This window comes from Phacochoerus africanus, chromosome 14, assembly GCF_016906955.1.
Source record: "Phacochoerus africanus isolate WHEZ1 chromosome 14, ROS_Pafr_v1, whole genome shotgun sequence".
NCBI lineage: Eukaryota > Metazoa > Chordata > Mammalia > Artiodactyla > Suidae > Phacochoerus > Phacochoerus africanus.
This window is the reverse complement of record NC_062557.1, coordinates 45,772,767-45,799,367: the sequence shown is the minus strand read 5'-3', so window position 1 is coordinate 45,799,367 and position 26,601 is coordinate 45,772,767. Positions and strand designations below refer to the sequence as shown.

The 26,601-nt window shown below is 39.6% G+C and overlaps 1 protein-coding gene across 1 annotated transcript in view; it reads right to left on the bottom strand.

Annotated features, from left to right (window-relative positions):
- Positions 1–26,601, bottom strand: part of EFCAB5 (EF-hand calcium binding domain 5) — a 96,512-nt gene that overhangs the window by 33,427 nt on the left and 36,484 nt on the right. The window contains exons 5-11 of the mRNA XM_047758403.1: positions 21,921–22,076; positions 18,518–18,617; positions 11,511–12,605; positions 8,463–8,540; positions 8,271–8,363; positions 5,126–5,340; positions 2,198–2,354 (exon numbers count right to left, since the gene is read on the bottom strand). Of these exons, the coding sequence (XP_047614359.1) occupies positions 2,198–2,354; positions 5,126–5,340; positions 8,271–8,363; positions 8,463–8,540; positions 11,511–12,605; positions 18,518–18,617; positions 21,921–22,076 (1,894 nt within the window). The remainder of the gene's footprint in view (positions 1–2,197; positions 2,355–5,125; positions 5,341–8,270; positions 8,364–8,462; positions 8,541–11,510; positions 12,606–18,517; positions 18,618–21,920; positions 22,077–26,601) is intronic.

Here is a 26,601-nt window from a genome sequence, read left to right as displayed (position 1 = left end):
GAAATTTCTTATAACTTCATCCTTAGGTCCCTGAAATTCTAGATCCCTCACGTCCAACTTCTTTGTTTTATCCATGAAGACACCTGGCTCTACAGAGGTTCAGAGACTTGCTCATGGTCACGTGACCATTTAGTGAAAGGTCCAGTATTGGGACCCAGCTCTCCTGACCATTTCGTAGCATCTTTTCCTCTGTGGATCATAGTTCTGTGTTATGAAGTTTTCTCATCTTGTAAGTGGAAACCACCTCATTATGCTTTTAGAAGCTTCATTAAGTAAACTGTCTTTGGGTGCAGTTTAAGACAAGTAGTGTAGTGTAATATATGGTTTGCAGAGGACACAGTTAATGACAAATGACAGTTGATGAACAGGTTTTCAAGAGCAACCAATACAATGATTTTTGAATGGCTGATGACTTAACTAACCACGACCATTCTTTCCCTCAAACACTATATGCCTTAAAAATTTGAAATCTGTTACGCCAAAGTCACCAAGTAAATCCTAAACCCAATAAAGAGCAAAACCATTTGTACCGGGATCTAATCAAATCGAGGAGGGAACTTACTATATTGGAATAAGAATTTTAGTAGCTTTTGATTGGGAAGTATTGATCAGGGGAGAAAAATATAATACAGGGGAAGAAAAGTCTTTAAGGACAATAAGTAGTTAAGGAAGAGTTCTGCTGTGCTGCAGTGGCTCAAGTTGCAGTGGAAGCACAGGTTCAATACCTGGCCCAGTGTAGTGGGTAAAAGGATCTGGCATTGCTACTGCTACAGCACAGGTCATAGCTGCGGCATAGATCATGGCTGTGGCTTGGATTCAGTCCCTAGCCTGGGAACTTCCATATGCCACAGGCGGGGCTGTTAAAGAAAAAAAAAGTTAAGTAAATTCAAGGAAAACTTGCAAGTCATCTAGACTTGAGAGGTGAATCAGACCTTGTAGAGGCAGAAAGATAAAACAAGAAGGGAAAATAATCAGAACTGTGGAGTAGTTTGGATTCTTTTCTTTTCTTTCTTTTTTTTTTTTTTTTGGCTGTGCCTGCAGCATGCAAAAATTCCCAGGCCAGGGATAGAACCCACACCACAGCAGCGACAATGCTGGATCCATTGCCAACCAGGGAACTCTGGAATTCTTTTAACCCCAAGGGTGTGGGTAGCCAGGTACACAGAAGGAATCTATGTATAGGGTCTTGGACAAAGCGCTCTATAGCATATTCCACTCCTGATTGCTCTGACATTTTCAACATTTCCACCAACAATGTACAGGGGTTCCAATTTCTCCACACTCTTGCCAACACTGTTATTTTCCATTGTTTAAATTACAGCCATACTAGATAAGTAACAAAAGCAAAAATAAATGAGTGGGGCTACATCAAACTAAAAAGCTTCTGCACAGCAAAAGAAACAACAGAATGAAAAAGCAACATACAGAGTGGAAGAAAAGATATGCAAATCGTTTATCTGATAAGGGGTTAATATCCAAAGTATATAAGGAACTCATACAACTCAATAGCAAGCACTCAATAGCAAGACTGAAAAATGGCCAGAGGAACTGAATAGACATTTTTCCAAAGAATACATGAAGAATAACCAAAGGTGCAAAAAAAGATGCTCAACATTATTAATTACCAGGGGAATGCAAATCAAAACCACAATGAGCTATCACATCAAAGAGAAAGATCTTTTTTTTTTTTTTTTTTGTCTTTTTGCCATTTCTTGGGCTGCTCCAGCAGCATATGGAGGTTCCCAGGCTAGGGGTCGAATCGGAGCTGTAGCCACCGGCCTACGCCAGAGCCACAGCAACGCGGGATCCGAGCCGCGTCTGCGACCTACACCACAGCTCACGGCAATGCCGGATCGGGATTCGTTAACCACTGCGCCATGATGGGAACTCCCCAGGAAATCTTAAATGTTCTCACCACAGAAAAGAAATGGTAACTATGTGAGGTGATGGAGGTATTAACTAAGCTACCATGGTAATCATTTCGCAGTATGTGTATCAAATCAGAGCATCCTAAACTTATGCAATGCCACATATCAATTATACCTCAATAAAGCTGAAAAAATTATAGCCACTTTAGTAGGTGTGAAGTAGTATCTCATAGTTTTAGAACAGCTAGTCTTTTAATTGTATATCATCAAAATACAGGGAAATTTGAAGCCAAGGTCTTATCACAACTTAAGAAAATTCCTGTTTTTACCTTTCTTCATGGATTCTTTTTCCATTCCCTCCTTGTATGTGTACAAAAGTTCATCAATTTCCTTCAGATCCAGGAAGCCTGAGCCATCACTGTCCCACTTCTGAAAGAGGGCTTTTAGGAGAAGTCTCCGTCGGACTTGGGACGCATTTTGTTTAGCCTAGGATACAAACAGGATGACAAAACACAGAAGATATACTGTTCATTGTGCTAGCTGGCATCCTATGCTTATTCCCCCCAAAGTGCAGATAAACTTTTTGTAGAAACAGCTTTGCTTTGGGACTAACCATGGTATTAAGGGGGAAATGAAGCATTTAATTTTAATCCTTTAAATATCATTTCTTTGTCTCACCTCTAAACCCCCCCAAAAGCAGACATTCTCTGCATTGACTTAAAACACACTAATTTAGGAAAAGGACTGCACTCCTTGAGAATCTTTAACTCATTCCTTTCCACTCCGTTGTTGGCTGTTCAAGAATGTGATAAACAAATGGAGTACCCTGCCTGGCTTCTTGACGGAATATGTCTTGTAAGGGAATGGACAGCAGTGTTCAAACAATGGATTTTGAAAAATGTTCAAAAATTCTTTTTTGTATTTAACACTGACATTTTTGAATGAAAGTTTTGTCTGGATATACACCCAGGAGTGGGATTGCTGGATCATAAGGTAGTTCTATGTTTAGTTTTCTGAGGTAGCTCCATACTGTTCTCCACAGTGATTGTACCAATTTACATTCCCACCAACAGAGTAGGAGGGTTCCCTTTTCTCCACATCCTTTCCAGCATTTGCTATTTGTTGACTTGTTAATGATGGCCATTCTGACCCGTTTGAGGTGGTACCTCATTGTAGTTTTGATTTGCATTTCTCTAGTAATTAGTGATGTTGAGCATTTTTTCATGTGCCTCTTGGCCATCGATGTATTTTCTTTGGAGAAATCTCTATTTAGGTCTTCTGCCCATTTTTCAATTGGGTTTTTTTTTGTTTTTTGTGTTTTTTTTTTTTTTTTTTTTTTTTGCTATTGAGTTGTATGAGTTACTTGTATATTTTGGAGATTAAATTCTTCTCAGTTGCATTGTTTACAACTATTTTCTCCCATTCTGTAGCTTGTCCTTTCAGGGTTTTTTTTTGTACATGTACCCCTATGTTCACTGTAGCACTGTTCACAATAGCCAAGACATGGAAACAACCTAAATGTCCATTGACAGACGAATGGATTAAGAAGATGTGGTACATATATACATAATGGAATACTACTTAGCCATAAAAAAGAACAAAATAATGCCATTTGCAGCAACATGGATGCAACTAGAGATTCTCATACTAAGTGAAGTAAGAAAGAGAAAGACAAATACCATATATCACTTATGTGTGGAATATAATATATGGCACAAATGAAGCTATCTACAGAAAAGAAACAAACTCATAGACTTGGAGAACAGACTTGTGGTTGCCAAGGAGGAGGGAGCAGGATGGACTGGGAGTTTGAGGTTAGTAGATGCAAACTATTGCATTTGGAGTGTATAAGCAATGAGGTCCTACTGTATAGCATAGGGAACTGTATCAAATCACTTGTGATGGAACATGATGGAAGATAATATGAGAAAAAGGATGTGTGTGTGTGTGTGTGTATATATATATGTTTATGTATAACCAGGTTACTTTGCTGTATAGCTGAAATTGACAAAACATTGAAAAATCAACTATAATAAAAAATTAAAACAAAAAAATGACACTGACCTAACTTGATATTAGTTTTATTTACCATTTATTTTTTTTTTGTCTTTTTAGGGCTGCACTTATGGCATATGGAAGTTCCCAGGTTAGGGGTCAAATCAGAGCTGCCAGCCTACACCAAAGCTCACAGCAGTGCTGGATCCTCAACCCAATGAGCAAGGCCAGTGATCAAACCCATGTCCTCATGGATAACAGTCAGGTTCATTATCATGACTAGCATGGTAAGTGGACTAGAATGATAATGGGAACTCCCATTTATATTTTTGTTTTACTAGATTATGTCATTTTGACAGTAATTTATTTATTTTAAGTGGGTTTCATTGCTAAAAGATGGAGTTCCCATCGTGGCTCAGTGGAAACGGATCTGGCTAGCATCCATGAGGTTGCAGGTTCGATCCCTGGCCTCGCTCAATGGGTTAAGGATCCAGCGTTGCTGTGAGCTGTGATGTCGGTCACAGATGTGGCTTGGATCCTACATTGCTATGGCGTAGGCCAGCAGCTATAGCTCTGATTTCCTGGGAACCTGTATATGCTGCAAGTGCAGCCCTAAAAAGACAAAAAAAAAAAAGTGAAATATACCATTTGGTCAAATGGGGGGAGGACTGTAATTGGGGATGCACAAGAGATATCAACTCTAGATTAGGTTGAGAAGACTTGTATGACTGAGGAGGTTACTGAATATGCCTGGTGGACCTATAAAAGCACATAAATTGTTTGTATCAGCTAATGTGTTTGCACTTTTCATCCAAGTAAGTAGCAAGTTCTTAGGAAATATTTTCTGCCCGCACATGAATAAAAATATATATTCAAGCCACTATTGTGCCCCTATGTGTGTGCATTTGTAGATGTGCTCACACAGCAGACGGTGCACACACATACCCAGACATCTTTTCACACACACATATCTGCTCCTTGGAATCTGTTCTTCAAACTTCAGAGGAGTAAAAACAAAGCTATACAATAAACCATCTCCTGCCATCAGAAATCATGTTATTATTAGGGGAACCAGTTCTCTGGAGTGTGATCTTAGAACATTTGACAATAAAATGAAGTATTTAATTGCCATGCTCAATGAAGTAAAGTGATAGGTTTGGTTGTAAATTATATAAGAAGAGATACACTAGGAATAACTGAGATTGATAGATTTATTTATAATAGTGACCTCAGTTGTTTTATTGATAAGTAATATTACTTACCTCTTCTAAGCCACTCATTTTCTCTTCTTTTGTTTCAACAAAGCCCCTCTTAAAAAAAGAGGTAAGGGCCTCGCTGACACTCAAGGGGGAGTCTTCACCAACGAATGTCTCCAGGAGTTGCACAAACTGGAGCAGATTGAAGGAAACTCCATTGAAGGCACTCCTACCTTTTAATTCTGTGTAAGACTGAATATTTCTGATAATTGAGTGTAGGTCTATCAAGCAGGAAACAGACATCAAACAATGAAGTGAACGATTTTATCAAAGGTCAGGAAAAACATATCAGTACTTACTATAATGTATATATACTACTTTTTTTCCTGTCAGGAATCCATGCTCCCTTCATGAGGACAGCACCCTCCTTTTTTAATTTGGGAAAATTTATCAGATACATCATCAGTTTAGATGTATCAGGTAGTACTGAGCCTCCCCTGCTCTTGCCTCTTGGATAGCCACGTGATGTAGGTCTGGCCAATGATTCACATATGAAAGCAATTAATTCACTATAGGCCAACAAGAATTAGCCCCAGAACTACTGAGGAAACCACTGGGGAAGAATCATTCTTCTTGTGCTCTGATTCCTGAACTAGTAGGATGTAGGCTTAGAGACACTTTCATGGACATTTTTGCCACAATGCAGAGAAAACTACCTAAAACTGAAAGTTGCACAGAGAAGACTGGGGCTGAGAGGCAAAGAGACAGTGTCCTGGGGGTATTATTGAGCCCTTGGATTCAGTTGTGCTGGAAGCCAGCTGCGGCCTGGCTCTGTCTGTAAATACCACCACTACAATTTCTCCTCCAAAGAGCCTTATCTTGAAGCTCCAAGTTATAATATGAAGCATATTTCATAAAAGAACTCAGTGATTTTTGTTTGATTTATTAACTAATCCAATCATTCATGCCCTTATGCCTTCCATATGAGTCACTGATGTGACTTAAAAAGGATCACCTATTCATTTGTCAAAACGGTAAAGCAAAATGGAAATAAAGAAGACCAGGAGAAGAGGAATGAATTATCAGGCCACAAGAGCTTAATCAATGCCATGCAATTTTACCAAATATATGGAGGATAGAAAGTTTGTCGTTTGATCCATGCTTAAATGAGAAAAAATTGCAGATAGGAAGAGAATAATCTTTATAAGTTTCACTACTTGTTGATGAAAGGTAAAGTGATACAACAGCATTGCAATAAAATATGAGTACTTGTTAGAAAAATTGTTGTTAAAAACATGGTTTACTGGAGTTTTCATCATGGCTCAGCAGGTTAAGAACCCAACTAGGATCCATGAGGACTCAGATTCGATCCATAGTGTCCCTCAGTGGGTTAAGGATCCGGTGTTGCTGTGAGCTGTGGTGTCAGTCAGCAGCTGCATCTCCAATTGGACCCCTATCCTGGGAACTTGCTTATGCTGCAGGTGTGGCCCTAAAAAGAAAAAAAACAACAACAGCAGCAACAAAAGGTTTACTGAGAGCTGAAAGCTACCCTTTGCTCTCTCTTTTGAGTAGGTCTTTCTTTCTAAGTCTTCAAAAACAATATTGGAGTTCCCATTGTGGCTCAGTGGTTAACGAATCTGACTAGGAACCATGAGGTTGTGGGTTCGATCCCTGGCCTTGCTCAGAGGGTTAAGGATCAGATGTTGGCGTGAGCTGTGGTGTAGGTCGCAGACAAGGCTTGGATCCCACATTGCTGTGGCTATGAAGTAGGCCAGTGGCTACAGGTCTGATTAGACCCTTAGCCTGGGAACCTCCATATGCTGCAGGTGCAGCCCTAAAAAGACAAAAGACAAAAAGAACAAAACAAAACAAAAAAACACACACAAAAAACCCCCAAAAAACCCAATATAGATCCTCACCTGCCTCACATGTTTGGATGTGGAACTACCAAGGAGAGGAATATCTGGAATGATTTCTATTGTTCAAATCTCTAATATCTTATTCCCTTTGTATATCTGGATCATAGCCTCAAAGTGGTTTCAGGGCCATGTCACAGTAAAAAAAAGTGTAATATTTGGCCCTCTGTATCTGAAAGTTCTGCATCTGAGGACTCAACCAATTGTGGATTGAAAATATTAGGAAAAAAATTTCCAGAAAGGTCCAAAAAGCAGAAATGGAATTTGCCACATTCTGGCAACTATTTACATAGCATTTACATTGTATTTACAACTATTTAAATAGCACTTCCTCTGTATTAGGTATTACAAATAATCTAGAGATGATTTAAAGTATGTGGGAGGATATGTATCAGTTATGTGTAAACACTAGGCCATTTTATTTTATTTTATTTTATTTCGTCTTTTTTTTGCTATTTCTTGGGCCGCTCCTGCGGCATATGGAGGTTCCCAGGCTAGGGGTCTAATCCGAGCTGTAGCTGCCGGCCTACGCCAGAGCCACAGCAACGCAGGATCCGAGCCACGTCTGCAACCTACACCACAGCTCACGGCAACACCGGATCGTCAACCCACTGAGCAAGGGCAGGGACCGAACCCGCAACCTCATGGTTCCTAGTTGGATTCGTCAACCACTGCGCCACGACGGGAACTCCCACTAGGCCATTTTATATATATAAGGGACTTGAGGATCCTTGAATGTTGGTATTCAAGCTTAAGGGGTGGCATCTGTGAAACCGATCCCCTACAGATACTAAGAGAAAACCGTACTAATGCATTTGTTTTCGAGCATTAATCAATACCACTTCATACACACTACCTCCCAAAACAGTCATCTTGAACATGGCTAGATCCATCAGCTCAGGGACAAAATAATTTAAGTATCACTCTGCTGTGTCTTCGCTAAGTTCAGTCTTTTTTATTCTTTTATTTCTGTCTTTTTAGGACCGCACCCACAGCATATGGAAGTTCCCAGGCTAGGGGTCGAGTCAGAGCTACAGCTGCTGGCCTACACAACAGCCACAGCCACAGCAATGCCAGATCCGAGCTACACTGCAGCTCATGGCAACGCTGGGTCCTTAACCCACTGAGTGAGGCCAGGGATCGAACCTTCATCTTCATGGATACTAGTTGGGTTCGTTACTGCTGAGCCATGATGGGGACTCCAAAGTTCAGACTTTATCTCTGGGTCCCACAGTAAATTAATCTCATCAATTAGAGTGCCATCTCTTCTTCCCAGTTTTGTTGTTAACACGTACCTGTGAACCTGGAGTTACCATAGATTGAGTTTGCCTGTTCCTCATCTTCACATCTGGCATACTTTGTGTTCCAGTTACAAGTCAAAAGTTCACCTATAAAATACATCTTCTGTAATATAGTCAATTTAACTTCTCTTTCACAATGTTTTTGCTCTAAAGAATGAACGAAAGGAGGATTCAATGAGGAGTTACCTGACCATGACTTTCCTTCTATTTTTTGGGACTTGTGTTCACAGGATTTGTCTTTCTGAACTTCCTTTTTTGCAGTTTCTAAAAGGTACAAAAGAAAATGCCTATGAATTGGACATTATATATTTTACTATATATTCTAAAGTTAATAAATGAGAATTATCAGACACAACTTAGAATAGATTTACAAGGAGATCCTGCTGAATAGCATTGAGAACTTTGTCTAAATACTCATGTTGCAACAGAAGAAAGGGTGGGGGAAAAATGTAATTGTAATGTATACATGTAAGGATAACCTGACCCCCTTGCTGTACAGTGGGAAAATTAAAAAAAAAAATTCTAAAAAAAAATAAAATAAAAATAAATAAATAAATAAATGAGAGAAATGCCTTGCATATGGAACACAAAAACTTTCTTTCAAGTCCTTTCCTAAGTATGTTGTGTCATAATCAATCACAGTGGTATCACTTTAGTTGTTGAGAATAGCTCTGTGACAAAAGCTACTTGTTGTACCCAGATTTGGCTAGGCAAAGTGAAGGCTATTTTTCCTAGCCTCCTTGTCAGCTAATTTTCACTATATGCCGAAATTCTGACCAATGGGCTGTGAAGGGAAATGATGTCATGACTATCCTTTCTCCTTGTTCTCACCTGCTTGTCAGATTGTGGACATGGTGGCAAACTGTCTTGGACTGTGTGGTTGGAAGAGATAGGAGACAAAGGAGCTTGAGCCAGTGCTGATTTCATCGGGCTGAGATGTCACATAAGTTTTGACTTTTATATGAGAAAAAAACTTCTCTTTTTTTCTTTTTTTTTTTTTTGGTCTTTTTTAGGGGTGCACCCACGGCATATGGAGGTTCCAAGGCTCTGGTCAAATTGGAGCTATAGCCGCTGGCCTACACCACAGCCACAGCAACTCAGGATTCAAGTCTCATCTGTGACCTACACCACAGCTCACAGCAACGCCGGATCCTTAATTCACTGAGCAAGGCCCAGGGATCAAACCTGCGTCCCCATGGAGGCTAGTCAGATTCATTTCTGCTGAGCTACAACAGGAACTCCAGAAACTTCTCTTTTGTTTAGACATTGTTATTCTGTTTTGCTTCTGTTTGTTTTTTCAGACACTGTTATTTTGGATCCCTGTTGTACAAAGCCAAAATTAAGTCCTCACTAATATAATTTCTGATTGAATAGTAACTTCACTGATTTTTTTTAGCTGTATCCCTACTATATAAAGAGAGCCAGAAATTACTAGCCCTGTTTTGTGGAGAAACATATATATAATGCTGGAAAAATTAAAGGTTTTAAAGTAGTTAATGATAGTGTAGAATCTATAACACAGATTGCCCATCTCTTAGAAGTTTTTAAATAAGAATTTTTGCGGGGACTGTGGAACTTTGGAATGAAAGGGCAGAACTAAAAAAAAGTATGTCTAGGAGTTCCCGTCATGGCGCAGTGGTTAATGAATCCGACTAGGAACCATGAGGTTGTGGGTTCGATCCCTACCCTTGCTCAGTGGGTTAACGATCAGGCATTGCCGTGAGCTGTGGTGTAGGTTGCAGACGCGGCTCAGATCCCGTGTTGCTGTGGCTCTGGCGTAGGCCGGTGGCTACAGCTCGGATTAGACCCCTAGCCTGGGAACCTCCATATGCCGCCGGAGTGGCCCAAGAAATAGCAAAAAGACAAAAAAAAAATACGTCTAACTGAGGTCTTAAGTGGCATTGAGTTTGGCTCTCTAAAAGATTAGAATTCTTTAACAAAAAGGGCATAAATTGGCATAGGCAATTTAAAGGAAAAGTCTTTTTCAGAATAAATATTTAAAATGCAGGGTGCTTTCTGTCTTAAATGACTTTCAGAAACTCGTCTAGAACATTTTATATACAACTGAAAAAAAGTGAGATACTTTTAAAATTTGAAATAAAATAATTTTTTTTTTTTTTTGTCTTTTCAGGGCTGCACCTGCTGCATATGGAGGTTCCCAGGCTAGGGGTCCAATTGGAGCTGTTGCTGCCAGCCTACACCACAGCCACAGCAACACCAGATCTGAGCCGAGTCTGCCACCTACACCACAGCTCACGGCAATGCTGGATCCTTAACCCACTGAGTGAGGCCAGGGATTGAACCTGCAACCTCATGGTTCCTAGGCAGATTCATTAATCACTGAGCCACGACAGGAACTCCTGAAATAAAATAAATTTTAAAAAATGGTTTCTGGGGAGTTCCCATTGTGGCTCAGTGGTTAACGAATCCGCCTAGGAACCATGAGGTTGCCAGTTCGATCCCTGGCCTTGCTCAGTGGGTTAAGGATCCAGCGTTGCTGTGAGCTGTGGTGTAGGTTACAGACATGGCTCAGATCTCGTGTTGCTGTGGCTCTGGCGTAGGCCGGCGGCTACAGCTCCGATTCAACCCCTAGCCTGGGAACCTCCATATGCCACGAGAGTGGCCCAAGGAAATGGCAAAAAGACAAAAAAAAAAAAAAATGGTTTCTGAGAGTTCCCATTGTGGTTCAGCAGTAACAAACCCTACTGTATCCATGAGTTCTCGGGTTCAATCCCTAGCCTCACTCAGTGGTTAAAGATCCAGTGTTGCCATAAACTGTGGTGCAGGTTGCAGACACGGCCTGGGTCCAGCGTTGCTGTCACTGTGGCCAGTGGCTGCAGCTCTAATTCAACCTCTAGCCTGGGATGCTGCAGATGTGGCCCTAAAAAAAGTTAAAAAAAAAAAAAAGCAGTTTCTAATATCACATACCACATTTAAAACAAAAGGGCTGCCACTGCCTGTCCAGTGAAATTGTTTACATAGAGTATTACTAGATTTCTTCCTTACAAATGGGCTTCTAGTGTAAAAGGAATTCTAGGTAAATTGACAAAAGAGACTTTCTGGTTTGCATGCAAATAATTGCTCAAGGTCTAGACTCACGATAAGTAGCAAAATATATCTGAAGGTTATATGACATACGTCAGGAAAAGATGCTAACTGAAATAAATGTTTTCTGAAAGGACTTTTTAAAAACACTTTACAAAATAAGGAGATGTAGGAGAACTATATTATTACCTGAAAGATGACTTTTTCTGTGTGATACTGAAATCTTCTCTTGCAGCTCAGAACTTATGAATAGCTGCTCTTCATATATTTCCTCCAGAGTCCTTTCTTCCTGTGGAGGGATTTCACTGTACTCAGAAGAAATAACCTCCCTAGATTTTTTACTTTCTCTTAAGATACTACCTTTTCTTGATTGTGAAGTTAAGTCTTTGTCCTTTTGTTTTTCTGGAATTGTCTCTGTAGGTGGTGGTTGTTCTGCAGTTGACCCTCCATGTGGTCCTTGTTCTACTCCTGACTCTCTGCGTGGTGCCTCTTCCAGAAATGACCCTCCCTGTGTTCCCTGTTCTACTCCTGACTCTCTGCGTGGTGCCTCTTCCAGAATTGACCCTCTGCGTGGTCCTTGTTCCACTACTGACTCTCTGCGTGCTCCCTCTTCCAGAACTGAGCCCCTGCGTGGTTCTAATACCGACTCTCCGTGTGATCCTTCTTCTGCAGTTGACCCTCTGTGTGATCCCTGTTCTGCAGATGACTGTCTGTGTGGTCCTTGTTTCTTGGGTGAACCTCTGTATGATCCTTGTCCTGCTGTTGACTCTTCATGTTCTCCTTGTGCTATTATTGATTCTCTGTAAAGTGCCTGTTCTGCAGTTGATTCAGTGTGGATTCCCTGCGGTACTCCTTGATTTGTTATTGGCTCACTATATGGTCTTTGTTCTATTATTAACTCTCTACTTGATCCTTGTTCTGTAGTTGGCCCTGTGTAGCCTCCTCGTTCTGCTACTGATTCTTCATACAGTTCTTGTTCTCCAGTTGACTCTCTGTCTTGTTCTAGTTCTTTGGTTGAAATTCTGTTTGGTTCTTGTTCTTCAGTTGTTCCTCTCTGCTGTTCTGGTGGGCTTTGTGGTCGCGTTGATTTTCTATGTTCATCATGTTTATATTGATCTTCTGGACTTGCTAATAATTTGCTTTTGGTTTTGCTAGCTTGCTTTTCAGAAAGTAATGTATTCATCTTTAAGAGCACTTTGTCGAAGTCTTCATAAATGTGTTTCTGATTATCCATATCTCCCCAGAACTCAGGCAAGTCTTGCTCTCCAAATTCAACAAATGGCCCTAATGCAGAAAAGAAAATATTTACCTCAACAATTGATCTCATAGTTCAAAATCAGAGCTAGTAAATTAACGCAAAAAAGCAATGAGCAGAGTGATTTTAGTATAGGCCTATTGCTTTAAATTAATATCAGTTATCTTTCCCAGCAACCCAATAAAAAATAAAAAGGTGGAGTTCACGTCATGGCACAGGGGAAACCAATCTGACTAGGATCCATGAGGTTGTGGGCTCAATCCCTGGCCTCACTAAGTGGGTTAAGGATCTCGCATTGCTGTGAACTATGGTGTAGGTCACAGACATGGCTCCAATCCCACATTGCTGTGGCTATGGTTGTGGCTGGCAGCTGTAGCTCTGATTCGACACCTAGCCTGGAAACTGCCATATGCTGGGGGTGTGGTCCTAAAAAAAAAAGAAAAGAAAGGAAAGAAATGATATAGAGATTTAAACATAATAGAAAAGATCCATGAAACTAATGAAGCTAAAAGCTGGTTCTTTGAAAATATTTTTAAAAATTGATAAACCTTTAGCTAGACTCATCAAGAAAAAAAGAGAGGTGTTCCCTCGTGGCTCAGCAGGTTAAGGATCAAGCATTGTTACGGCTGTGGTGCAGGTTTTTTTTTTTCTTTGTCTTCTTGCCTTTTCTAGGGCCACTCCTGTAGCATGTGGCGATTCCCAGGGTAGGGGTCTAATCTGAGCTGTGGCCACCGGCCTACGCCAGAGCCACAGCAACTCAGGATCCCAGCCGCGTCTGCAACCTACACCACAGCTCACGGCAACGCCAGATCCTTAACCCACTGAGCAAGGTCAGGGACCGAACCCGCAACCTCATGGTTCCTAGTCGGATTCATTAACCACTGAGCCACTACGGGAACTCCTGGTGTGCAGGTTTTTGTTTTTTGTTTTTGCTTTTTAGGCCACACTCCCCGGCATACGGGAATTTCTGGCTAGGGGTAGAATCACAGCTACAGCTGCCAGTCACAATCATAGCCACAGCAACACAGGATTGGAGCCACGTCTGTGACCTGTACCAAGGCTCATGGCAATGCCAGATCCCCAACCCACTGAGCAAGGCCAGAGATCAAACCCACATCTAGTCAGATTTGTTTCCACTGCACCACAACGGGAACTCTCTGTGCTGCAGTTTTGATCCCTGGCATGGAAACTTCTGCAAGTCACAAGTATGGCCAAAAAAGAAAAATGAAAAAAGAGAGAGTCCCCAAATAAATAAAATCATAAATGAAAGCGAAGTTGCACCTGACACCACAGAAATACAAAGGATTGTAAGGGATTACTATGAATAATTATATGCCAGTAAAATGGACAACCTAGAAAAAATGGATGAATTCCTAGAAATGTACAATCTCCCAAGACTGAATCAGGAAGAAATTAAAAATATGAATAGTTCAATTACCAGTAATAAAATTGGATCAGTAATAAAAAGAAAACAACTCCCAACAAACAGAAGTCCAGGACCAGACAGCTTCACAGGTGAATTCTACCAAACATTTAAAGAAGAGTCAAGACTTACCCTTCTCTAACTATTCAAAAAAAAACTGAAGAAGGAATCCCCCAAAACTCATCCTATGAGCCCAGTATTGCCCTGATACCAAAACCAAAGACATCATAAAAAATAAAATCACAAGCTAATATCACCATGAACATAGATCATGAACATTGATAAACAAAAATCCTCAAAAAAAATTAGCAAATTATATTAAAAAATACTTTAAAAGGATCATACACCATGATCAAGGGGGAGTTAGCCCAGGGATGCAAGGAGGGTTCAATATTCACAAATCAATTAATGTAATACATCACATTAACAAAATGAAGAGGAAAAATCATATGATCCTCTCAATAGATGCAAAAAAAAAGCTTTCAGACAAAATTTAACATTAATTTATGATAAGAACACTTAACATAGAAGGAATATGCCTCAACATAGTAAAGCCCATATATGACAAATCTAAGGCCAACATCACACTCAATGGTGAAAAGTTGAAAGTATTTCCTCAAAAATCAGGAACAATACAAGCATGCCTAATCTTACTACTTGTATTTAACATAGTATTGGAAGTCCTAGCTGCAGCAATTAGACAAGAAAAATAAAAGGAGTCCAAATTGGAAAAGAAGTAAAACTGTCACTTTTTGCAGATGACTTGAAACAGTATATAGAAAATTCTAAAGGCATCACAAAAAACCTATTAGAATAAATTTAGTAAAGTTACAGGATATGAAGTTAATATACAGAAATCCGTTGTGTTTCTGTATACTAACAGTGAACTATCACTATCAGAAAGAGAAATTAAGAAAACAATTTCATTTACAATTACATCAAAAATAATAAAATAAAGAATATCTGTGTATATGGGAATCTCTTTGCTGTACAGAAGATAATAACAGAACATTGTAGGAGTTCCCATCATGGTTCAGTGGTTAATGAATCCAACTAGGAACCATGAAGTTTTGGGTTCAATCCCTGGCCTCGCTCAGTGGGTTAAGGATCTGGCGTTGCCGTGAGCTGTGGTGTAGGTCGCAGATGTGGCTCAGATCCCGCATTGCTGTGGCTCTGGCATAGGCCGGTGGCTACAGCTCGGATTAGACCCCTAGCCTGGGAACCTCCATGTGCCATGGGAGCAGCTCAAGAAAAGGCAAAAAAAAAAGACAAAAAAAAAAGAATAACATAGCTTGGAATAAATCTATTAAGGAGCTAAAAGACTGGTACTGGAAAATTATAAGAATGAAGATGGCACATGCAATGGAAAGATTGTGCTCATGGTCTGAAAGAATCAATATTGTTAAAATGACTATATTACCCAAGGCAATTACAGATTCAATGCAATCGCTATCAAAACATCAATGACATTTTTTCACAGATCTGGAACAAATAATTCCAAAATTTTTATGGAAACACAAATGACCCTGAATAGCCAAAATAATTTTGAGAAGGAAGAACAAAGCTGGAGGTACCTCACACTCCAATTTCAAAACACTACAAAGCTACAGTAATCAAAATAGTATGGTACTGGCACAAAAGCATGATGTAGATCAATGGAACAGAATAGAGAGACTAGAAATAAACCCACACTTATACTGTCAATTAATTTACACAAAGAAGGCAAGAGTATACAATGGGGGAAAGACAGCCTCTTCAATAAATAGTATTAGGAAAACTGGACAACTACATGCAAAAGAAGCTGAATTACTTCCTTATAGCATGTACAAAAATGAAATCAAAATGGTTTAAAGACTTAAACATAAGACTTGAAACCATTAAACTCCTAGTAGAAAACATTAGCAATATGCTCTGACATCTGTCCTAGTGATATGATTTTTTGGGTATGTCTCCTCAAGCAAGGAAAACAAAAGCAAAAATAAACAAATGGGACTACATCAAAGTAAAAAGCTTTTGCAGGAGCCGCTGCTGTGGCACAATGGGATCAGCAGTGTCTTCGGAGTGCTGGGATGTGGATTTGATCCCCAGCCTGGCACAGTGCATTAAGAATCTGGTGTTAGGAGTTCCCGTCATGGCTCAGTGGTTAACGAATCCGACTAGGAACCATGAGGTTGTGGGTTCAGTCCCTGCCCTTGCTCAGTGGGTTAACGATCCAGCATTGCGGTGAGCTGTGGTGTAGGTTGCAGACGCGGCTCGGATCCCATGTTGCTGTGGCTCTGGCGTAGGCCAGTGGCTACAGCTCCGATTGGACCCCTAGCCTGGGAACCTCCATATGCCTCGGGAGCAGCCCAAGAAATGGCAAAAAGACCAAAAAAAAAAAAAAAGGAATCTGGTGTTACTGCCGCTGCAGCATAGCTCACAATTGTGGCTGAGATTTGATCTCTGGCCTGGGAGCTCCATATGCCATGAAGTGGCCAAAAAATAAATAAATAAAAATAAAAAATTTTTGCATAGCAAAGTAAACTATCAACAAAATGAAAAGGCAGCCTACTTAATGTGAGAAGATATTTATGAATGATATATCTGCTAAGGGCTTAATATTCAAAAAAAAAGAACCCATACAACTCAACATTGAAAAAAAAGAGCCTGATTAAAAAAAAGGACAGAGGATCTGAATAGACTTTTTTTTCCCAAAAAAAGATATACAGATGTCCTACAGACACATGAAAGATGCTCAACATTAATATTCATCAGAAAGATACAAATCAAAACCACAATGAGATACTACCTCACAGCTGTCAGAATGGCTACTATCAAAAAGACAATGCATAATAAGTGCTGCCAAGGATGTGGAGAAAAGAGAACCCTCATGCACTGTTGGTGGTATTGCAAATTGATGCAGCCACTATGGAAAACAGTATGGATTCTCCTCAGAAAATAAAAAATAGAGCTGCCATATGACCCAGCAATTTTGTATTTACCCAAAGGAAAAAAAAAAGCTAACTTGAAAGGATATATGCAGTGAAACATTCATTGCAGCCTTATTTACAACAGCCAAGATATGGAATTAACCTAAGTGTCCACGGATAGATGAATTGATGAAGAATATGCTGTGTATATACATACAGTGGAATATTACTCAGCCATAAAAAGTGAAATCTTGCCCGTTTAATAAAATTCATTAGGAGTTCCCATCACGGCACAGTGGTTAACGAATCTGACTAGTAACCATGAGGTTTTGGGTTTGATCTCTGGCCTTGTTCAGTGGGTTAAGGATCTGGCGTTGCCGTGAGCTGTGGTGTAGGTCACAGACACTGCTTGGATCCCGAGTTGCTGTGGCTCTGGTGTAGGCTGGCGTCTACAGCTCCAATTAGACCCCTAGCCTGGGAACCTCCATATGCCATGGGAAGTGGCCCTAGAAAAGGCAAAAAGACAAAAAAAATCATTAAGTAATAAAAAGAAAAAAGCATGAGGAGTGTTATGCTAAGTTAACTAAGGCAGACAAAGACAAATACTGCATGATCTCACTTATATGTGGAATCTAAAAAGCAAAACAAACAAAACAAAACAAAAACAAACTCATAGATACAGAGAACAGGTGTTTGCCAGAAATGGGGGTGGGGTGGGTTGAGGGTAAAATGGGTAAAGGGAACTAAGACGTATAAAGCTCCGGTTACATAATAAATAAGTCGTGGGGATATAATATACAGCATAAGGGATATGGTCAATAATATTATAATAACTTTGTAGGGGGACAAATAACCACATCTACTATGGTGATTATTTCCTAATGTATGAAAATGTCATATTATTATGTAATACATTTGAAACTAACATAACATTGTACATCAACTATATTTCAATAAAAATCCTTAGAAGGAAACATTTTTTTTCTTAGAAATCTTAGAATTCTAAGTTGGACATGAAAAGTGGAATTATCATTGCCAAAATAATTTTCAAAACATTTAGATTGTCATTAAAGCAGCCTTTCATTTGAATGAATTTATTTATTTTTATTTTATTATTATTATTTTTGTTGTCTTTTTGCCCTTTCTAGGGCCGCTCCTGTGGCATATGGAGGTTCCTAGGCTAGGGGTCCAATTGGAGCTGTAGATGCCGGCCTACGCCAGAGCCACCAATGCCAGACCCGAACCGCGTCTGCAACCTACTCAGCTCACGGCAACGCCAGATCTTTAACCCACTGAGCAAGGCCAGGGATTGAACCCGCAACCTCATGGCTCCTAGTCAGATTCCTTAACCACTGGGCCACGACGGGAACTCCTTGAACAAATTTAAAATTGTTCAAACAAACAAACTTTAGCATTGCACAATCCTGAAAAATACATCTAGTTGTGATGAAGAGTGAATTTTGTGTGGAAAGAACAACTAGATATAGCTATCATGATCTGAGAGAAGTATTATATGAAGGGATTCCATGGGGATAGAATGATCTCGTATTATCACATCAGTGTACCACATCACTTCAGTGTAAGCATACTCCCTCTGGGTGGCACTTACATTGTCTTGGGTTTCGGAGTACACCTCTGAGCACTTTTGAACTTTGGTCATAGAATGTTTCCAGCAAGGCCAATGTCCTCTGCCGATCCAAAAACCCTACCTAAGCAGAAAGTTTGCAATTAGTTGTTACAAGAGATCTGAAATTTTTATGTAGATGGAATATTGAAGTTCTTAACAACGCCACCAGCAGCATCATCATGTAAATAAAAGCTTCAGAGGAATTCCCTAGTAGCCTAGCAGTTAAAGGATCTGGCATTGTCACTGCTGTGGCTTGGGGTGCTCCAGTGACATGAGTTTGATCCCTGGCCTGGAAACTTTCATAAGCCATGGAAGTTCCTGGGCCAGAGATTGAACCTGTGCCACAGCAGAGACTGCCGTGAAAATGCTGGATCCTTAACCCACTGGGCCACGAGAGAATTTCTAAATAAAATTTTTAAAGGAAGAGAAAAGTCTTATAATAACTTATGTATTTTACATCCCTCCCCCCTTCTCTGCTTCAGTTTGGATAGCTTCTTTTGCTATGTCTTCATGTTTACTAATATTTTATTGTTCAGTGTCTTATCTGATGCTAATATCATGTAGTGAAGTTTTAATTGCATTTTTTTTTTATCTCTAGAAGTTTGATATGGAACATGGTTGACTGAAACATGAACCTGGTGAATGGCACTGTGGATTCAGTGATTAACACTTGGAAGATCACTGCCCCTTACTCAACAAAGCATGGTTCCCGATATATTTTTAATAGAATCCTCTAAGAATTACTATTGTTCTTTCATGCCATATAGCTAATTCTGAAAACTTCAACTGAATACATTTTTCAGAGAAGATTTTCTGCCTTCAGAAGTATTTAAGGGCCCTTCCAAATGGTGGATTCTGAGCCTCACTCTCTAAGCTCATGTAGCTGCAGATATACAAACATGTGTACCTATCCATATATACTTATATAGTTTATATCATTGTTTGCTTTAAAAAATGGGATTTTAATATATACATTTCTCCATCTTTTACTTTTTGTGCTCATTAATAATCTTTAAAAGTTCCTCTAAGTTAGTTGGTATAGATCTATTCATTTTGTATAAAGGCTGTATGATATTCTAAGATGCAGATGTACCATCATTTAAAAAACATTCCCATTTCCATGTATAAACAATGCCACAAGAATCATTCTTGTACATGTATTTTCTATTGACTGGTGCTTTTATTTATTTCTTTTGCTAAAAATTTCAGAAATGGGGTCACTTGGTTGAAGGGTGTGTGTATTTTTAACTTAAATAGGTATATCCAGATTTCTTTATAAAGATATTATACTATTAAACTTGCACCATGAATGGTTGAGAAAATACTTTTCTTCTATCCTTACCAGCAATAGGTGTTATCATTTTAAAATGTTTCTATTTATCTGTCAAGTAAGTAGTGATTCCACAAAATTGAATGTTCAAATCCTTTGCCCAGTTTTCTTTGGGGGCTTATAGAGTGTCCTACCATCAGAGAAAGGGGCAATTCATTCAGTGCCAGCCATAATACTTATTAACTCTGACCATATGGAGTTCATTCCACTGAATCATTCTGCTGAATCCTTAACCCCCTGAGCGAGGGCAGGGATCAAACCCACATCCTCATGGATACTAGTTGGGTTCTTAACCCACTGAGCCACAAAGGAAACTCCATAGAGGCTCCTTTAAAAATTGCTTTTTCTGAATTGCAGTCAGGTATGGTATATTTGCCTACACTTAAGATGGTTATAAAAAACTGCTCTATGGAGTTCCCTGGTGGCTCAGCAGCTTAAGGATTGAGAGTTGTCACTGTTGTGGCTTGGGTCACTGTTGTGGTGTGGGTTTCATCCCTAGCCTGGGAACGGCATGCCATGGGTGTGGCCAGAAAAGAAACTGCTCTAAGAAAGTCTTTTTTTTTTTTTTTGTCTTTTTGCTATTTCTTTGGGCTGCTCCCAAGGCATATGGAGGTTCCCAGGCTAGGGGTCGAATCGGAGCTGTAGCCACCGGCCTACGCCAGAGCCACAGCAACGCGGGATCCGAGCCGCGTCTGCAACCTACACCACAGCTCACGGCAACGCCGGATCATTAACCCACTGAGCAAGGGCAGGGACCGAACCCGCAACCTCATGGTTCCTAGTCGGATTTGTTAACCACTGCGCCACGACGGGAACTCCATAAAGTCATTTTTAAATTTATTATAAGTCCAACATAAAGGATGTTCACTTCATCACATAGGACCCCTTTAATGGGAACTTCCAGAAGAAACTCCTGAGTATATTTTATCCCAAATTCCTATACTTCCTCTTAGTACCAGTTTATATTTATCTTAAAAACATTGTCAATAGGGTGTTTCATCATGTTTGCCTTTTCACATTTACTACTAGGAAGCTTGGATTCAGACTTGTAGACAACCCAGAGCAAATATTTATGCTATGCATTTTGGGGTTTGTTCCCAGCTTCATTTAGTATCCTGTCTCATTTTTTTTCTTTTAGCCTACTTTTTTTTTTTTTTTTTTGCTTTTTAGGGCTACACCCATGGCATATGGAAGTTTCCAGGCCAGGGGACAAATCAGAGCTTAGTTGCCGGCCTACACCACAGCCACAGCAATGCCAGATCCAAGCTGCATCTGCAACCTATACCACAGCACACGGCAATGTCAGGTCCTTAACCCACGGAGTGAGGCCAGGGATTGAACCCAAGTCTTCATAGATACTAGTCAGGTTCATTACTGCTGAACCACAAGAGGAATTCCCATCCTACTTTTAATCTATGTTCCTTTGTGGCATTTTATCTATTCTTATAAGCTTTCTTAAATCTTTTCAGAAACATGGGATACAAACAAATAAATATAAAGTTCGTAAATAAATATATTCCAGTAAAATTTGTATCTTTTTTTGCAAATCCATTTGGTATCCTGGCACACTAGTGTCTTCCCAAATTCCATTCTTAGAAATACTTTTTGATATAAAGTTTTCTTGTTTTTAAAAAGCAGAATAAAATGTGGTAGGCTTTCTATTCCCAGCATCTCAGCAAAAACAATCCTAAGCAACCCATTCTTAAGAATGGGAAAGAAACTTAGAGATCTAAATCGTGAAATGCAGTGCCACTCAAGTTGTAGTCTGTAGGCTGGTACCAGTGTGTGGTGAGAAAGGTACAGACATTGAGAACAGTATCTTGAAAATATTACAGCAACTTGAAAAAGTAACTAATAATAAATAAGATTTGAATTAAAAACAACAAAATGTGGATTGTATTTTGTATGTCCTTTTCTCCTTCCTAGTAAGCCATTTTTCTTAACAATCCACAAAAGATTGGATATTAAAAACATCACCATTAAAAACAACAACCTAAAAACTGGTCCTTCACAACAAATAGTTTGAGAAGCACTGCTTTAAGGGTCTTACCCTACCTTTCCATGGTCACAATACAGGAAGAGTTCAGCAAACATCTGTCTCCGCATGTCAGCTTTTATGACTGCCCTAAATTCATCCGCGCAGTGGCAAAGGTGCTTAAGGAGTCCCTCAAACATTTCACTTTTAAAGTCTGTAATGTATGAAGAGATGAGCTGTGGATAAAAAGAGGATAAATGATTTATTTTAAACCACCTTCTTTTTTTTTTTTTCCTTCTGCTTTTTAGGGCCTCACCCATGGCATATAGAAGTTCCCAGGCTAGGGGTTGAATCAGAGCTACAGCTGCCGGCCTCCACCACAGGCATAGCAACCCCAGATCCGAGCGGTGTCTGAGACCTACACCACAGCTCATGGCCACGCCAGATCCCCAACCCACTGAGTGAGGTCAGGGATCAAACTCACATCCTCATGGATACTAGTCAGATTTGTTTCCACTGCACCACAATGGGAACTCCTAAATCATGCCCTTTATTTGCATTTTTCCCAAGGATTCAGTCAATGCGCATAAAAATATCGGCTGCAATTTTTTCCATATCATTTGCTTGTCATTTAGATAAAGCATTTTCATGTTATTCTATTTACAGGCTATGCTGCACAGAGGTAATCAATATGGTCCCTAGCACCACAGTCGTGGCATGAGATATTTTTGGAACAATTTCCCTCTAGATCATATAAGCATTATATGGAGCAGTTTTTAACCTCACGGTATGACACAGCAGCAGTCATAGAAAGTTGTCTGTAAATTAGTAGTTCTAAAAATTCAATGTAGTTTTTCTTTTGATGTATGGGATATAAGAGCATGTGTTTTCCAAGACTGGCTACATTTAATTATTGGAGTGTAAGGGACCGGGTAAGTGGGTTTTGTTGTTGTTGTTATTTGTCTTCTGATATTACAATAAGGTATCCTGGAGTTCCACTTGTGGCTCAGTGGTAATGAACCTGAGCTATCCATGAGGACTCAGGTTTGATCCCTGGCCTCACTCAGGGGGTTAAAGATCTGGCATTGCCATGAGCAGCTCGAATTCCATGTTGCTGTGGCTGTGGCTCTGATTCGACCCCAAGCCTGGGAACTTCCATATGCTACGGGTGCAGACCTAAAAAGACAAAACAAAGAAACAAACAATAAGGTATTCTTTGTCTATGATTTATTTCTTCTTTTGAAAGTGTAGACTCAGAAAACATGTATGTTCTTGGGCTATTTTTCTTGGGCCGTATTGAATGATGCCCAGAAGAGGGGTTGCTTGCTTAGAAGGTAAATGCATTTGTATTTTTGGTAGGTTTTGACATCAGGCTTGTACCCTTTTGCACTCCCACAACATTAGTGGCTGTTTTTCCTCAACTTCATCATCAGTATGTATTGCTTTCCACATGATAGGTCAGGAACATTACAATCTTGATCTACACCTGACTATAAGTATCTTGTGATAGAATAATAGATCAAGCACTGGAAGTGTTTCTGAATGGACTCCTCTTTAAGTGTTAACCCACCTCCTAAGTCAATGATTTCTTTGGTGACAGCCAAATTTGTACTAGATGACTGTGCTTGCATAGCTAGAAATGATTGGCATAGCTCCTATAGACCCCTAGCCTGGGAAACTCCATATGCTGCGGGAGCAGCCCTAGAAAAGGCAAAAAGACAAAAAAAAAAAAAGAAAGAAAGAAATGATTGGACCAGGGGAAGATACTTAACCTGTTTAGGTAGTTCAGATTATCTACACTAGGCATTGGGAATTAGGACTGAGGAATGGCCAATTGGTCTCTAGGAGGGGCTGGAGCTGTGAATGTAAAAAGATTTGTTGGGTGGCTAGGTTCCTCCATGTGAATAGGGATGCAGAAAAAGTCTGTACATAGAGACAGATGAAAAAGAAAGCAGAGAGAAGAGTCTTGATGTTTTCCAACTCCCTGTTTTAGTCTCTTCCTGAAGCCAGACAATATTCCTGTCCTTGGTTTCTGCACATTTCATTTTCAGCTGCATTAGCTCAAGTTGGTTTCTGTTTCTTGCAATGAAAGGATAACAACTAATACAGTTTGTTGAAAATGCAACATTTTGTGAGCATATTTCATTGACATATCTTTGAAATGAAGGTTATAGTATATATTTCACTTCCTTATTAATTATCATCTAGGCAAGTTTAGGATGTATTATGTAGGAAATACATTAGGCTTGAATCCATGCCAATGAATTTTAAACCATTATTCAACTGGCTTACAGATCAAAAGAGTAAAATTTAAAGCAGAGCAAAGGAGCTTTTCTAAATATTTCATTTCCTTAGCTGCCTAAACCATCTAATTGTCATATTCTTGATGGAGCAATGAACACAGTTCAGTTCTCTGTTACATTGGGAAGCAGACTAGTATACTGGTTAGGAACTCACATTTTGTCTGGGTTCAAATCCCAGTTCCCATATTTACTGGCTGAGTAAGCCTGGATGAGTCCCTGGACTTCCCAGTTCCTTCATTTTTTCCTTAATAGCTACCAGAGTAGCTATCTCACCGGGTCATGGAGAGGATCCTATATACATATATACAGAGCATAGGCATTTCATTTAATATGTTCTCTGTAGCCATTGCTCTTCTCTCCTTTTGAGCTAGATAAGACACTGACCAAGAAAGTTTTATTTATAGAACAAAAGTCCTCTCAGCTGACATACATATTTAGAAGGAAAAACTCAATGAGATCATTGTTCTCAAAATGTAGTCCCTTGAGAGCTTGTTAGGAATGCAAATTGCAGGCCCTACTCCAAACCTGCTGAATCAGAAAATCTAAGGTGAGACCCAGAATTGATGCTGTTGTTTTTTTGTTTTTTTTTCCTTTTGGGCTGCACCCATGGCATGCAGAAGTTCATGGGTCAGGGATGGAACACAGAGCCACACAGCTGTAGCACTGAAAATGCTGGACCCTTAACCCGCTGAGACACAAGAGAACTCCAAGAATCTATGTTTTTAAAAACCTTCTGGGCGATTCTTATGCTCAGACTCACTGAGGTTTGAGCTAGATGATCTGGTGCAGCTAGTCCTAATTATTCTAGTATTCTAAGATCCTATTGTTCAATCCTTTATGATGTTTTGATGGAGTAGGAGGTACTTTTCCAAATTACTGATAAGGTAGAATTACCGAATAATTGACATTTCCTGGCAATATTGTGGCTCCATCCCCTAATGCTGAAATAAAAATTACTGATTTGTGAAAAGATTCATCCCGTTTTAAATTAAGCTTTTGGGAATTGACCTCAAAACCATACAAGTTTTCTAGCTATGGGAAGGCTATTAAATTAATAATTAGCTTAACTTTCTCAAAGAAACATTTTAACATTCTAGATTTATAGCCTATGGGTTTTCTGAGTGAGCATGTTCTGTAACTGTGAGCTAATGACATAAAGGACTACCGGATGCCAATCAAATTCCAAATAGAACAATTATAGCAGTTTGCCTGTGTCTCTTGTAAAAACAGAAAAGGTGAAAACATATGGTAGCCTTTGTGTTTTCATAGCCTCCCAAGGAATGAATCAATTAATATCCATAAATCCTGAAATGATTGCTTAAATTAATTTAAGAATATAATTAGTTACTGTTCTCCTTAAGTTTAATCACTTTGTGAGCTGTTAAACATATGAATTGTACTTAATCAAGTTGTTTCTATGTGCTGGGTCCCAGTGTAATAAATTCTAGGCTTTTCCTTTCTGGCAGGAAAACCAAAATGTTGAGAATGTGGTAAATGTCACATTTAACAGGTTGGTAGCTACTCTTAGATTCTATAGCCTTGAGATTCACACTTATTGAAATACAGACATACTGGAGAGTTAATAAACTGGGTGACATAAGAGCAATAGGGAGAAAACTATGTTTGGAAACTATGTTGGGTATTAACTTACTTCCAGACTTTATTTGTAAGCTTTGGTAGTATATCATGTTTTCAGAAATTTCTGCAAACAAGAACTATAGAATATTGAAATACACAGATAATAATTGCTATCTATCATTGAAGAAGTGGTGTGTTCATATAGCATTTTGGGCAAATTAGCTTTCTAGTCTCAGACAGGGAACTCTCCCCCCGCCTCCACTTTTTGTGGCCACACCTGAGGCATGTGGAGGTTCCCAGGCTAGGGGGTCTAATCGGAACCACAGCTACCGGCCACAACCACAGCCATAGCAACATGGGATCCAAGCTGTGTCTTCGACCTACACCACAGTTCGTGGCAATGCCAGATCCTTAACCCACGGGAGTGAGGCCAGGGATTGAACCTGCAACCTTGTGACTCCTAGTCAGATTCGTTTCCGCTGTGCCACAGTAGGAACTGCAGAAAAATCTTCTGATTTTTTTTAATCGCCTAATAAATGAATTGAACAAAGGCCTCATTTACTATCCAATAATAATAAAAGTGATAGACTGAAACACACAGTCTAACCCCTACTGGTGAAAGGCAGTTTAGGCAATGTCATAGGTTAAGTTATGTCCAATCAAAACTAATACGTTGAAGGCGTAAGCCCTAGTTTCTCAGAATGTGACATTTTGAGATTCAGTCTTTAAAGAGGTAATTAAATTAAAACACGCTAACTAGGGTGGGCCCTAATCTGACTAGAATCTTTAAAATAAAAGGAAATTTGAACACAGACATGTACAGAGAAAAGACCATGTGAAGGTACAGAGAGAAGATGGCCATCGATAGGCCAAGAAGAGA